At 45.7% G+C, this 12,397-nt stretch overlaps 1 protein-coding gene across 4 annotated transcripts in view; it reads right to left on the minus strand.

Moving 5' to 3' along the window:
* The window catches only part of ZSCAN2 (zinc finger and SCAN domain containing 2), a 37,632-nt gene that overhangs the window by 17,248 nt on the left and 7,987 nt on the right, over window positions 1-12,397 (minus strand). For 3 of the 4 annotated variants that reach the window (XM_070494795.1, XM_044760942.2, XM_014842615.3), the window contains exon 3: window positions 496-3,256. In XM_070494795.1, coding sequence (XP_070350896.1) covers window positions 1,815-3,256 — 1,442 coding nt within the window. In that variant the 3' untranslated portion in view covers window positions 496-1,814. Of the gene's footprint in view, window positions 1-495; window positions 3,257-12,397 lie in introns of those variants that run through there. The other variant, XM_070494802.1, reaches the window with a different exon arrangement.

Genomic DNA, 12,397 nt, shown 5'->3' on the forward strand with positions numbered 1-12,397 from the left:
GCAAAACTTCATGAAGACAGATAGTGGACTTCTTGTCACAACCTTTCCCAGGAACCTAGCAGTGATGGGACAGGAGTCCTCAAAAAATATTTGCCAAATAAGTGAAGAATGGGATTAATGATGAGGATTTCACAGCCTACATGGTTTGGCTTAACAACTGTCATCACCTGGGTTGGAAACCTCCTCCTCGTGTCTAATTTAGCTGATTCTGGATAGAGGTGCTTCCCAGGGGGAGGCCATCTGGCTCCTTAGCCAAAGCTGCCCCTCTACGTCTCGGCTGACAGACTGGCTGTAGAGTTGGCAAAGGGCAATGGAAAGGTGTGCGCACTGGTCAAGCACAGGTCTAAGTTCACCAAGAAGGTGTGCTCTTTGAAGCAATTGATTTTTACTCCTTGAGGGTCCAAGAAGTGGGCGGGTGGGGCGGGGAAGTGAGGTGTGGGTTTGCTAACAGCCAAGTTCAGGTTTCTAACACACGTTAAAAGACAGACTCAGGAAAAGAATGGGACTCTACTTTATTAGGCGATACTGAGCATCCATCCTGTAAGAACCAAGGCCCGTTCTAGGCACAGGCTCCATGTGTAGGAGGTGGCAGTTTCACGTTTCCCGGGAACACATCTACTCTCCTCTTCCCTCGTAACAAGCCCCTTCACCTGCTGTCATCCCCCTGTCTTAATGTTTCAAGGCCCAAAGACACAAGAACAAAACCCGGCAGCATCCCAAGATCCAGGGCGACACCTGTAGGACAATTCCTGATTCAAGCCCAAATCTCTCCAGGGGACAAATGCACCCTAAAATCAACACTTCCTTAAAAATAATGCTCTTAGTATACAAAGGCTACCGGACAGAATTCTAGCTCTGCATATATAAAATAAAAAATCTAAGAACAGGGAAATGACAAGTGCATAGAGTGATGACAACGGGGCTGTGATCTGTGGGGTAGAGACACAAGCCCACCCTGCAGAGCGCAGGGCTGTTTCGCTGTTGATGAGAAGAAGCTACTGTCCACCGGGGGTGGGCTGCTGGGAGGTCTCTGTCTTCACTTCACACTCAAAAGACGAAACCCCACAAGAAGTAGTGCATCCCCCTGGCAGCCGACTTACCATAGGACAGTAAGCAGAGACAAAGGCAAACACGTAAATCTCGATTTTACCTTTCCTGGCAGCCCTGTGTCAACTCTCATCAACTGGAGAGGTTACTGGGACAGTGGTTCCAGCCCATAGTGTTTCGGTGTTCCTGAGACTTTCTAGAAACAGAAAAGGGCTTTACCTTCATGAGGATGACTCAGAACTGGAGAAGCCCCTCCACCTTGACCTGAAATCAAAGCCCAGGACACAAAGCCAGGAAGAGCTGGCTGTGCCATGGGCAGGGAGCTGGAATGCTAGCAGCTCGGGGTGAAGGCACCAGCCCAACGAGTGGCAGCAAAACCACCAGACCGACTGATGGATCCCCGGTATTTCTCTGAGGACTCAGCGGGGCTGTGGCCAGGCTGTCTTTTCTCCCACATGGAGAAACACTACCCCTTGCCCTACCAAAGAGGAAATCGAGGCACAGAGGATCAGGAGAGGAGGAGCCAATCAAGTTGTGAAATTTACAGGAAAAGACCCAACTTTCCAACCTTCTGTTCCTACACTCTGCTCTTGGGGTCTGACTCCGACCACTAAGATGACGGCATCCTAGAAATGAGGATGAGCGGGTGGAAGATTCTGGCAAAAAATCCCCAAAGAGCATTTAGGAAGAACGGCTCTTCTCAAAGGCAACCCTATTTGGGGCAGGGTGACAATGCCCTCTCCCAGGCCAGGCCCCTCACTGCCACGTCAATACAGTTTCTCTTTCATGTGAGTTCTCTGGTGTGTAATAAAATTGGAGCTGTTGCTGAAGCCTTTGCCACACTCAGGGCACTTGTAGGGCTTCTCCCCTGTGTGGATTCGCTGATGGATAATGAGAACGGAATTCCAGCTAAAGCCTTTCCCGCATTCGGGACACCTGTAGGGCTTGTCTCCCAAGTGGGCTCTCTGGTGCATGACCAGAATGGAGCCCCGGCTGAAGCTCTTGCCACACATGAGGCATTTATAGGGCTTCTCGCCCGTGTGGGTCCTCTGGTGCACCACCAGCTGGGAGCGCTGGCTAAAGCATTTCCCGCAGTCGCCGCATTTATAGGGCTTCTCCCCCGTGTGGATCCTCTGGTGCTTGATGAGGTTGGAGCTCCAGCTGAAGCTCTCCCCGCACGTCAGGCACTCGTAGGGCTTCTCGCCCGTGTGCATGCCCTGGTGCGCGATCAGGCTGGAGCTCTGGCTGAAGCTCTTCCCGCACTCCCCGCACTTATAGGGCTTCTCCACCATGTGGGTCCGCCGGTGCGTGGCCAGGTTGGAGCTGCGGCTGAAGCTCTTGCCGCACTCGCTGCACTGGTAGGGCTTCTCACCCGTGTGCGTCCTCCGGTGTGTGATGAGCGCCGAGCTCTGGCTGAACCTCTGCCCACAGTCGGGACATTTGTATGGTTTCTCCCCCGTGTGGATCCTCTGGTGCCTGATTAGGTTGGAGTTGTAACTGAAGCTCTCGCCACACTCCTTACACGCGTAGGGCTTTTCCCCCGTGTGGATTCCCTGATGCGTATTAAGGCTGGACCGGTTGCCGAAACTCTTGCCACACTCGGGGCACGAGTACGGTTTCTCTCCCGTGTGGGTTCGCTGATGAGCGATGAGGTTGGGGCTCCGGCTGAAACTCTTGCCACACTCGGCGCACTGAAAGGGTTTCTCTCCCGTGTGGATCCTCTGGTGGGTTATGAGGTTGGCGCTCCGGCTAAAGCTCTTCCCACAATCCCTGCACTTGTAAGGTTTCTCCCCGGTGTGAGTAGTTTGGTGTCGGCTGAAGTTCGAACCATCGCTAAAGCTTTTTCCGCACTCGTCGCATTTGTAGTATTTTTCCCCCGTGTGGGTCCGCTCGTGTGTAATTAGGTGGGACTTCCGGCTGAAGGTTTTCCCACACTGGGGACATTCATAGGGCTTCTCATTCAGGTAGGTGCCCTGAAGGCCTATGAGCTGTCCCACTTCCCTGCCCGACGGTGGCGTCTCCCCGTGGTCCTTGCCGGGGGCATTTCCCTGGGGCCGCCTGGAGCCACAGTCTCTCTCAAAGTCACTCTCCCAGTCAGACTGCTGGCCACCCTCCCCTCCAGGTGCTTCTGAGAAGATCTCATGGGAGTCCACATCCTCAAATGGGTCTTGGTTAGAGTTCTCCCCATTTTCACTCTGGATCTCAAAATCTGAAATAACGAAGAAAAATGTACAATTTATACTCAATTCCCTGTAATGATGAGGAAAGGAAACCACAGGGAAAACTTTTAAAAAAATCAAGCTTCTGGTGCAAATAAAGAGGCTAGGGAATCTTCAAAACTTTTAAAAATCAGAGTTGTTTCCTTCTAACCGGTTATCTAGTCGCCAGGCCTCATAGTTTTGTGGTAATCACTCGGAATTTCTAGGTCTTAAAGATGTGGGTTCTACGTCTCTACCTGCTTCTCCACTGGGAAATGAGGTCAGGTGGGAATCTGAAAATCCTAACCACAGGAAAGCAACAGGGTACATAACAACCCCTGACACTCACCAAGGCGCCTGAGATCCAGGAGGCAATGAATTAAATCTGATGAATGAATGAATGAATGAATGAGTTTTTTTATTGGTATCACAGAAATTTCCCTAAGCTGGGTCTCCTTTCAGAGGAGTTTATATAATGATCTCATGCAATGAAATATACCTGGTGTTTATAATATTATTAGTTGGCATTTAAGTAAGACACAGATAAGATGACAACACCTCTGCAACAAGGACTCTAGGTGTCTAAACAGATGACTGGAAACGAGTAAGTGGGCAGTTAAAAAAGCCCTCGAATTTATCTGCAGGGGGAGCCTAAAGATAGCTCCCCCAATGGTAACACAAAATAGCTACCTTCCAAAACCTCGAACTCTCTACTGCCCAACACTTATCAAACGTCTGGGCGAAAGAAATCATTAGGGACGATGGCTGGAAGAAGATGCATCCCGTTCCTGAGACGAGAGACTCCCAAATCTACCCCAGGACTGAGCCAGAACAGCAGAGAACTGAGAGCCTGGAACACATTGTTCTGACTCCGGCAGAACTACGTTCACGGAACTCTCGGTTTAATGGCTCTGGCTGACACGGAGAAGTCTAAGAAGTGTCATTAGAAATTAATGGCTGTCAGGAACGCTAACGCTGCCAGGAAGTTGTGGACGACATTGTTTATACTACACACTGTCCTCTTGATGAGCCAGAAAAAGAGGAAATTTTCCCTCTGAGTGAAATATGGAAAAGAGCCACTGTTCTGAGCAATCTTTGTCGGCCTCATGCTCCTGATCATGGCTCCCTCTTTGCCTTGCCTGGCTGGAAGCTCAGAGCCAAAAGCTCAGAGCCAAAATACTGGATGTTTTCACAGCATGCAATTTGTGTTCTTTTGTGTCATTTTTTCCTCCTATTATTTTCTTTTTCACTATAATTTCTTTATGCTCTAGTTCTATGAGGTGTCTTCAAAAACTTTTTTGGAATTCTGTATATAGAAATTGATGCTTTTATTGACAAAGATGATAGCCTGATTATTCCTAAGACCTAACATCAGACCCCCTGAGAAAGCAGTTCCACCCACAGCAAGGAAGACAATTAGCAAAATAATTACATAGAGTCCTAGTGACATTTCCATTATTAATGCTAAGAAACCGTTTAAGGTTAGATGCTTGATTCACTGATTATTACTGTAAGTTAATGTAAATTTCCATTTATGCACATGATAAAATCTGGCTTGCCTCTCCCAGTTAGAACTGGGTTTCCACTCATGGCTGTTGTCAATACACGACCGTATTTAAACTTACAAATAGGCATTTCATGCTCACACTAACACACGTGCTGCTGGTAACCTGGGGGCTCATGTAACTGCCCACTGGCCCCCTCTCCCAGATCTGCAGGGGACGCTGTAGGCACGAGGGGCACATGCAAGCTCCCACTTGACTAGGACCAGCAATTCTGTGCTGCTTCCACATCCTGCAAGACGGTGTTTTGCAAGTTTCTAGCACCGAGTTTAGCTATCATATCTCTTCCATAAGGACCTCCAGGCTGGGGCTCTGACTTATTTTCTTCAAGCTAACATCACCAACGACATTTCTTTGATGATTTTAGTAACTATTCTCTTCTGAATAGGGACGTTAGCTAATAAGGTTCGTCCCTGCCTGAAAGTCAGAAGAACTGGTACGTTCTGGTGTGAGCTCAGAAGCAATAGGGAAAACAAACAAAAACTCAAACTGCATTTTCAGTGAGATCAGGAGGAAGGTTAATTTGCAGACACCAAAACACAAGTAAGGGCTTCAAAACCAGCAGAGACTAGACAGAAGTCAATGAGGGAGGGTGCAAAGAGAGCAAGCATGGATAGAGGGGGGTCGTTACACAGGGGCAGATCTCAACAAGCTCAGGCAGAAAATCACCACGTGCAGGTCAGGGACTCACCCTCAAGAGCAAGGGCATCTGGGGACTGGGGTGAGCAGGGCTGGCCACTTTGGTTCAGAGATGCAAAGGAGGTGAGGGTGCAAGCAGAATCACACAGGTGAGCCACATACGCGGGAGGCTTCCTGTCTGTATAGCAGAGAAGGAGAGAGCCTTTGACTCTCACGCGTTAATCATGGGAGTTATTATTACTGAGAAAAGTGACCGTTTTTCACTCATAAGAAAAGATAAATGAAGCACCCGCCTCTATGAAGGAAGACCACAAACTAGAACTTGAGGAAGAGACGGTGAGAGAACAGGAAGAGAGGAATGGGAGCCAGCAGAAGTCAGGAAAGGAGGGGAAAATCCAGAGAAATGAAGACAAAATGGGAAGCAGCACAAAGAAAAATAGGCACGTTGGAAAGCACAGAGGAGGACTAGAACGAGAAAAGCAGAGAAATGAAACGGAAACGAAGAAAGGGGTCAAAAGGATTAAAGCGAACGATAGAAACAGAAGGCAGACAAAAGGAGAATCAATAAACATATAATTGGAGTTCTTAAAAAAGGAAACTAAATCAGAGGAAAGGAATAAATACTCCAAGTATAATCTACAAAGACATAAGAACCCTTGAAAGGTACACTGTGTGCCAAGGAAAACTAACCCAGGGTGATGAATAATGAGACAGGTGACCACAGGCAAAAAGATCCACTTATCTCGGGGAGGGAAACCAACTGGTCTCAGATTTCTCCACAGTAACATTCAAGGTCTGCAGCCAGGGCAGCAACAGCTCCAAGACAGGCAAGAAAAGAAGATGTATGCTAAGGATTTTATGCCCAACAAAACTGTCCTTCAAGTATAAAGTTTACAGGCAAACAGCTTTGAATATACACAAATTCACAGAATACTGTTCCCGTGGTCTCTTCTTGAGGAAACGACAAGAGATGAATTCAGTCAACCAAGAGAGAAAGGGAATCCTAGAGCAAAAGGATTGAGGAGGAAGTCTTGAGACATCTAACTTCAGAACAAGACTAGAACTACCACAGCGGTTAGGATGATGAAAGAGAAGGTAAATGTTACACAGCGATGTAGAAATGACGCTCTCATCAAGCTTGGGGCTGGAGGAAGACGGTGGGCTACGGGATATGTTTGTTGACTGCCTCATCTGTAATACCTTGGAGTTCAAAAGATATCATTAAAATTGGCAAATCATGTAGTAACTGAAATATACGTGTCTTTAATAGTACAAAAATAAACATTAAGATTATTACAAGAGATAAGTGTTGGCAAGGATGTAGAGAAAAGGGAACGCTCATATACTGCTGGTGGGAACGTAACCTGGTACAGCAATATGGAAAACAGTATGGAGATTTTTCAAAAAGTTAAAAATTGAACTATCGTACGATCCAGTAATTCCACTTCTGCGTCTATATCCTAAGGAGACAAAATCACCTCCTTGAAGAGATATCTGCACCCCATGTTCACTGCAGCATTATTTAGAATAGCCAAGATATGAAAACAAGCTAGGGACTGGCCCCGTGGCCGAGTGGTTAACTTCACGCGCTCTGCTTCAGCGGCCCAGGGTTTCACCGGTTTGGATTCCGGATAAAGAAAATGTGAGATATATATACAATGCAATATTTTTTAGCCATAAAAAGAGAAGGAAGTCCCAGCCATGTGCATCAACATGGATGGACCCTCAGGGCATTATGCTAAGTGAAATAAGTCAGACAGAGAAAGACAAATACCATATCATCTTACTTACATGTGGAACGTAAAAAAACAAACCCATAGAAACAGAGGGTGGTTCCCAGAGGCAGGGGCTGAGGGGTGGGTGAAATGGATGCAGGTGGTCAAAAGGTACAAACTTCCGGTTATAAAATAAATTCTGGGGATATAATGTAAAGCATGGTGAGTATAGTTAATAATACTGTATTGTTGTATATTTGAAAGTTGCTAAGAAAGTTGATCTTAAAAATTCTCATCACAAGAAAAAAATTTGTAACTATGTGAGGTGATGGATGTTAACTAAACTTACTGTAGTAATCATTTCACAATATATACATATACCAAATCATTACGGTGTATACCTTAAACCAATACAATATTAAGATTTTTTAAATTTTTCCTTCTACTCCCCAAAGCCCCTCGATACATAGTTGTGTATTTTTAGTTGTGGGTCCTTCCAGTTGTGGCATGTGGGACACCGCCTCAGTGTGGCCTGATGAGTGGTGCCTTGTCCGCGCCCAGGATCTGAACCGGCAAAACCCTGGGCCACCAAAGTGGAGAGCACGAATTTAATCACTCAGCCATGGGGCTGGCCCCAAACTAATACAATATTCTATGTCAATTATATCGGAATTAATACTAATGGGGGGAGACAATTGACTGAAATCAGAGGGGTGGGGAGGAAAAGAACTCTATCAGCTGTTAAAACATAATATAAAATTTCAATAATTAAAACATTAATAGATAAGCCAATGAAACAAAACAAAAGCTCCAGAAAAAGACTCAATGGACATATGAATTCAGAATTTAATACAGGTGGCACATGGATAGACCAGTGGAATGAAAAAAAAAATTATATAACAACTATGGGAATTTAACATACGATAAGGGTAGCTTCTCAAATCCATGGAGAAAAGACAGAATAATCAGTAAGTGATGCTAGGACAACTAGTTAGGCCAAATGGAAAAACCGGAGTTGGACCCATATTAAGACAAATTCCAAATAGATCAAAGATTTAAATGTGAAAAAAAAATCAGTATGGACCTATCAGACAAAAATACAAGAGAATTCCTTTCTAAGCTGGGAGCCTTTAAATGTGATAATCTATCAGCTCATTACAGAGGCCCTTCTGAGCGGAATCCAGATCCAATAACCCTCTTTCTGTCTGCTGCCTAAGGACCAGTCCCATCCTCCTCTACGCAGACAAAGACGCCAGACTCTTATATTCCAGGGAAGGCCACAGGAGGTTTCTTTCAAAGTTGATCTCTGATAACAGGCAGGCACACGAGCTATTCCAAAGGACGGAAAAGAGTGGCCCTCCAGGTCATCTGCCTTCACAAGGGCCTCCAAATGGGAAAAAATCACTGAGCTGGGAAGGGATCCTCACCCCTTCCAAGCTCCTCCTCGAGAGACAGTCCGGCCCCAGTGACATCGAGAGGACAAAGCAGAGTACAGTCGACTGCAGGCAACTCCCACCTTTATCTATTGGCGGCCAAGCAGAAAGTGAAAACTCAGAAACTGGTTCGCTTCAGATACAAGGGGACTAGCTTCCCCAACGTTATGAGTGGAGACGGGAGGAGATGGTAGGAGCTGGGAATTTTCTTAAAAAAGGAACCTCACCATTAGAAACAGTGTTTCCTATTTCAAGACTTCAAGAGGAGCGTATTTTGTGGATGTGACTGGATGGAGGCAGGCGGGCTTCTGAGGAAGCAGGCTCATGAGCGAGTGGCTGGAAGGTCCGATCTCCAGGAGAGAAAACTCAGAGATGAGACAGGCATTAAGGAAATAGGAAAGAAAGGTCTCATTTTCTAAATGTTTTCATCTCCCTAAAACTACTGAAGTAGGGAAGACGTCCCCTTACGTATGCAAAGACTTTAAAACAAGGGTTTTGGACGATGCTGTGCAGTTTAAACGTTAATGAATCTCACATAATGCACACTGTTTATTCAGATGACACTGTCTATTTTCAGACAGTGTAAATATTGTGAAGGAAATAAAACAGGGTGATGGGAAAGCAAATAACTGGAGAGCGCCTTCAGATTCTGTAGACAGGGAGCGCCCCTCTGAGAAGGTGACAGTGGCCAAGATGGGAATGCTGTTCTAACTGACCTTAACAGTTCTCTATACAATATTGATCCATTGTATTTATTCATATGCATCACTGTAAACAAGTTAACAAGCTCGTTCTTCTTGGATATAACATTTAGTTACCCACCTACTCAGAGAGACAGCCAGATATACTTGTCTGTGACTAACTTCAGGTTTGGGGAAGTATAAACAGATTGTCAAAAATCTGTCACTGAGACAGACTTCAAAGGATATATGGTTCTCCCCTTATGTATTGCTGGTGGAAATGTAAAATGGTGCAGCCACCGTGGAAAACAGCACGGTGGTTCCTCAAAAAATTAAATATAGAAATATCATATGATCCAACAATTCCGCCTCTGGATACGCATCCAAAAGAACTGAAAGCAGGGACCCGAACACATATTCTTACTTCCGTGTTCATGCATTAGTCATAATAACCAAAAGCTGAAAACAACCCAGATGTCCGTCAAAAGATAAATGGATAAACAAAATGTGGTCTCTACATACAGTGGAATATTATTCAGCCTTAAAAAGGAACGGAATTCTGACACATGCTTCAACATGGATGAACCTTGCGGACACTATGCTCAGTGAGATAAGCCAGACACTAAAGGACAAATACTCTATGATTCCACCTACGTAAGGTACTTAGAGCGAATTCACAGAGAAAGAAAGCAGAACAGCTGGTGCCAGAGGTTAAGGGGAGGAGGAGTGGGGAGTTAGTGTTTAAAGGGGACAGAGTTTCAGTTCAGGAAGACGAGAAAGTTCCGGAGTTGGATGGTGGTAATGGCTGCACAACAAAGAGAATGTAGTTAATGCCACTGAACTGTACACCTAGAAATGGTTAAAATGGCAAATTTTACGTTATATATATTTTACCCTAACAACAAAAAAAGAATTTATGGCTCTTATATAGGATTTTATGTATTCTATCAAATTTAAAATACATGACACATCACCTACTAGAAAAACTCTGAAATTAATTTTAGAAAGTTAAAGAAACAAATGCTCAGAAAGGCAGAGAATTCTTAGAAACACTATTAAATTTCTGATGGTCTAACAGGCAAAAGAACAGTATCTTGCTTTCATGGGTATTTCTCTGATAATAATGAACATCTTTCCTACAGCTATAATTTGTATTTCTTCATTTCTGAGTTGTCTGTTCATACCTTTTATCTTTTATTCCACTAGGTTGACCTTTCTTACTAATTGCAGAAGCCCTTATAGATCAGGGATTTGACTCTTATCTGCCACACTGCAGACTTTGTTGCAAATATTTCCTCCCAGTCTGTGCACTGTCTTTTAACTTCGTTCACAGTTTCTTTTTTATATAAAGGACTTTTTTCGTGTTTTCATGAGTCCAAACTAGCTTTGAAGATTTCTGTCTCACTCAAGAAGTCCCACCCCACCCCAAGATTACAAAAGTATTCTCCTACGTATCATTCCAGATCTTTTACAGAATGACCTACAATCCATTTGGAATTTATTTTTGTGCAACTTGTGAAGAACGATCTATTTCTGTGTGAGTTATGAAGCAGGGATCCAATTTTAGTCTCTTCAAAATGCTGAGAGCACTGTCCGAACGCCATTCACTGAACGACTCTTTAATTGCCACAGGACCTCTTCCCTCATCGGTTAGTGATCCAAACCTGCAGTCGTGCGTAGGCCTAAACCAACGGTTCTTGTATTTCCCCACCCTCGACACCCACTCTGGACTCGGGTGCACCGCAGATTCCCGGCTGTTCAGGGAAGCGTGCGTGTCCCCCTGCCTGGCCAGGAGCCTCCTCCTTCTCTCCCATGCTAGAAAGAATATCAGAATGTGTGAGCAAAGCTGATGTCAATATGGGGCTCAAACTGAACTTACTGTAATTTATTTAAAACAATGAAATTGCTCACAAACTTTGGCGCTTTAGTGTGGGTTAGGCTCAAAATTCTTGTAAGTCCCCCCCACCTGATTGTGACACACTGCTGCATCTCAACACCACGGTCAGAGCCACCGGTCTAAAATACAGAAGTGGGGCCAGCCCGGTGGTGCAGCAGTTAAGTGCGCATGTTCCACTTCTCAGTGGCCCGGGGTCCGCCGGTTTGGATCCCGGGTGTGGACATGGCACCGCTTGGCATGCCATGCTGTGGCAGGCGTCCCACATATAAAGTAGAGGAAGATGGGCATGGATGTTAGCTCAGGGCCAGTCTTCCTCAGCAAAAAGAGGAGGATTGGCAGGTGTTAGCTCAGGGCTAATCTTCCTCAAAACAATAAAATAAAAATAAAAGAAAATACAGAAGTGATTCTGGTACAGCTTCAGCCCAAGTCGGGGCTCCCACCGGAGCGCGGTCCTGAGAAGCCTGGCGGGAACCTGCTCCCGCCTGAGTGACCGGGGACGCTGCTCCACCTGAACTCTGGCTGCTTGAAAGATGAGCCGCTGAGAAAAACAGCAATGAGCTCTGTTCTCAGCTAAATGAACGGTTGCCAAGCACTTGACAGTTATAATGTGACATCTCTCCAAGGCTTCTGTGTGGCGTACATTTCCAATATCTAAGTGAACTAAAAGTGATTTTGTTTTGAAGCTGAGAATTGCAGCTTTAAAAAGACAAAGACCCTTACAATCCCCCAACTCTCTCTACTCCCCTTCTGAAGAAAAATGAAAGAAGCATGTTTGTTTGTTGTCATCGGGGGGCATTTTGCTGGGGCAGCGAGCTCAGAATGGGTAACCTGTTGCCTGTGCCACCGAAGGCCAGGAGATGCTGAGGACAGCTGGAGAGGCCAGCTGGGACTCTTTGGTTCAACTGCCGGACAGGAGGAGGTTTGAAGCTGACAACCTCCACTGCCCTCCAGCCTAGAGCAGCGCTTCCCAAACTGAGGAGTGCACACGAATCAGCCGGAGATCTCGTTAAGCGCAGCTTCGGCGTCAGTGGGGCTGGGGGGAGGTTAAGCTGCCGCTCTTCCCAGGTGATACCGATGTTGGTCCACGGACCACACTCTGAGTAACGAGGCTCTACAGCAGTGGTTTTTAAACTTTGCTTCATCTTAAAACCACCTGGGGAGCTTTCAAAAGTCCGTTGTCTGGGCCACACCCCATGCCAACTGAATCAGTACACCAGAATCCCTGG

This window comes from Equus asinus, chromosome 2 (genome assembly GCF_041296235.1).
Source record: "Equus asinus isolate D_3611 breed Donkey chromosome 2, EquAss-T2T_v2, whole genome shotgun sequence".
NCBI lineage: Eukaryota > Metazoa > Chordata > Mammalia > Perissodactyla > Equidae > Equus > Equus asinus.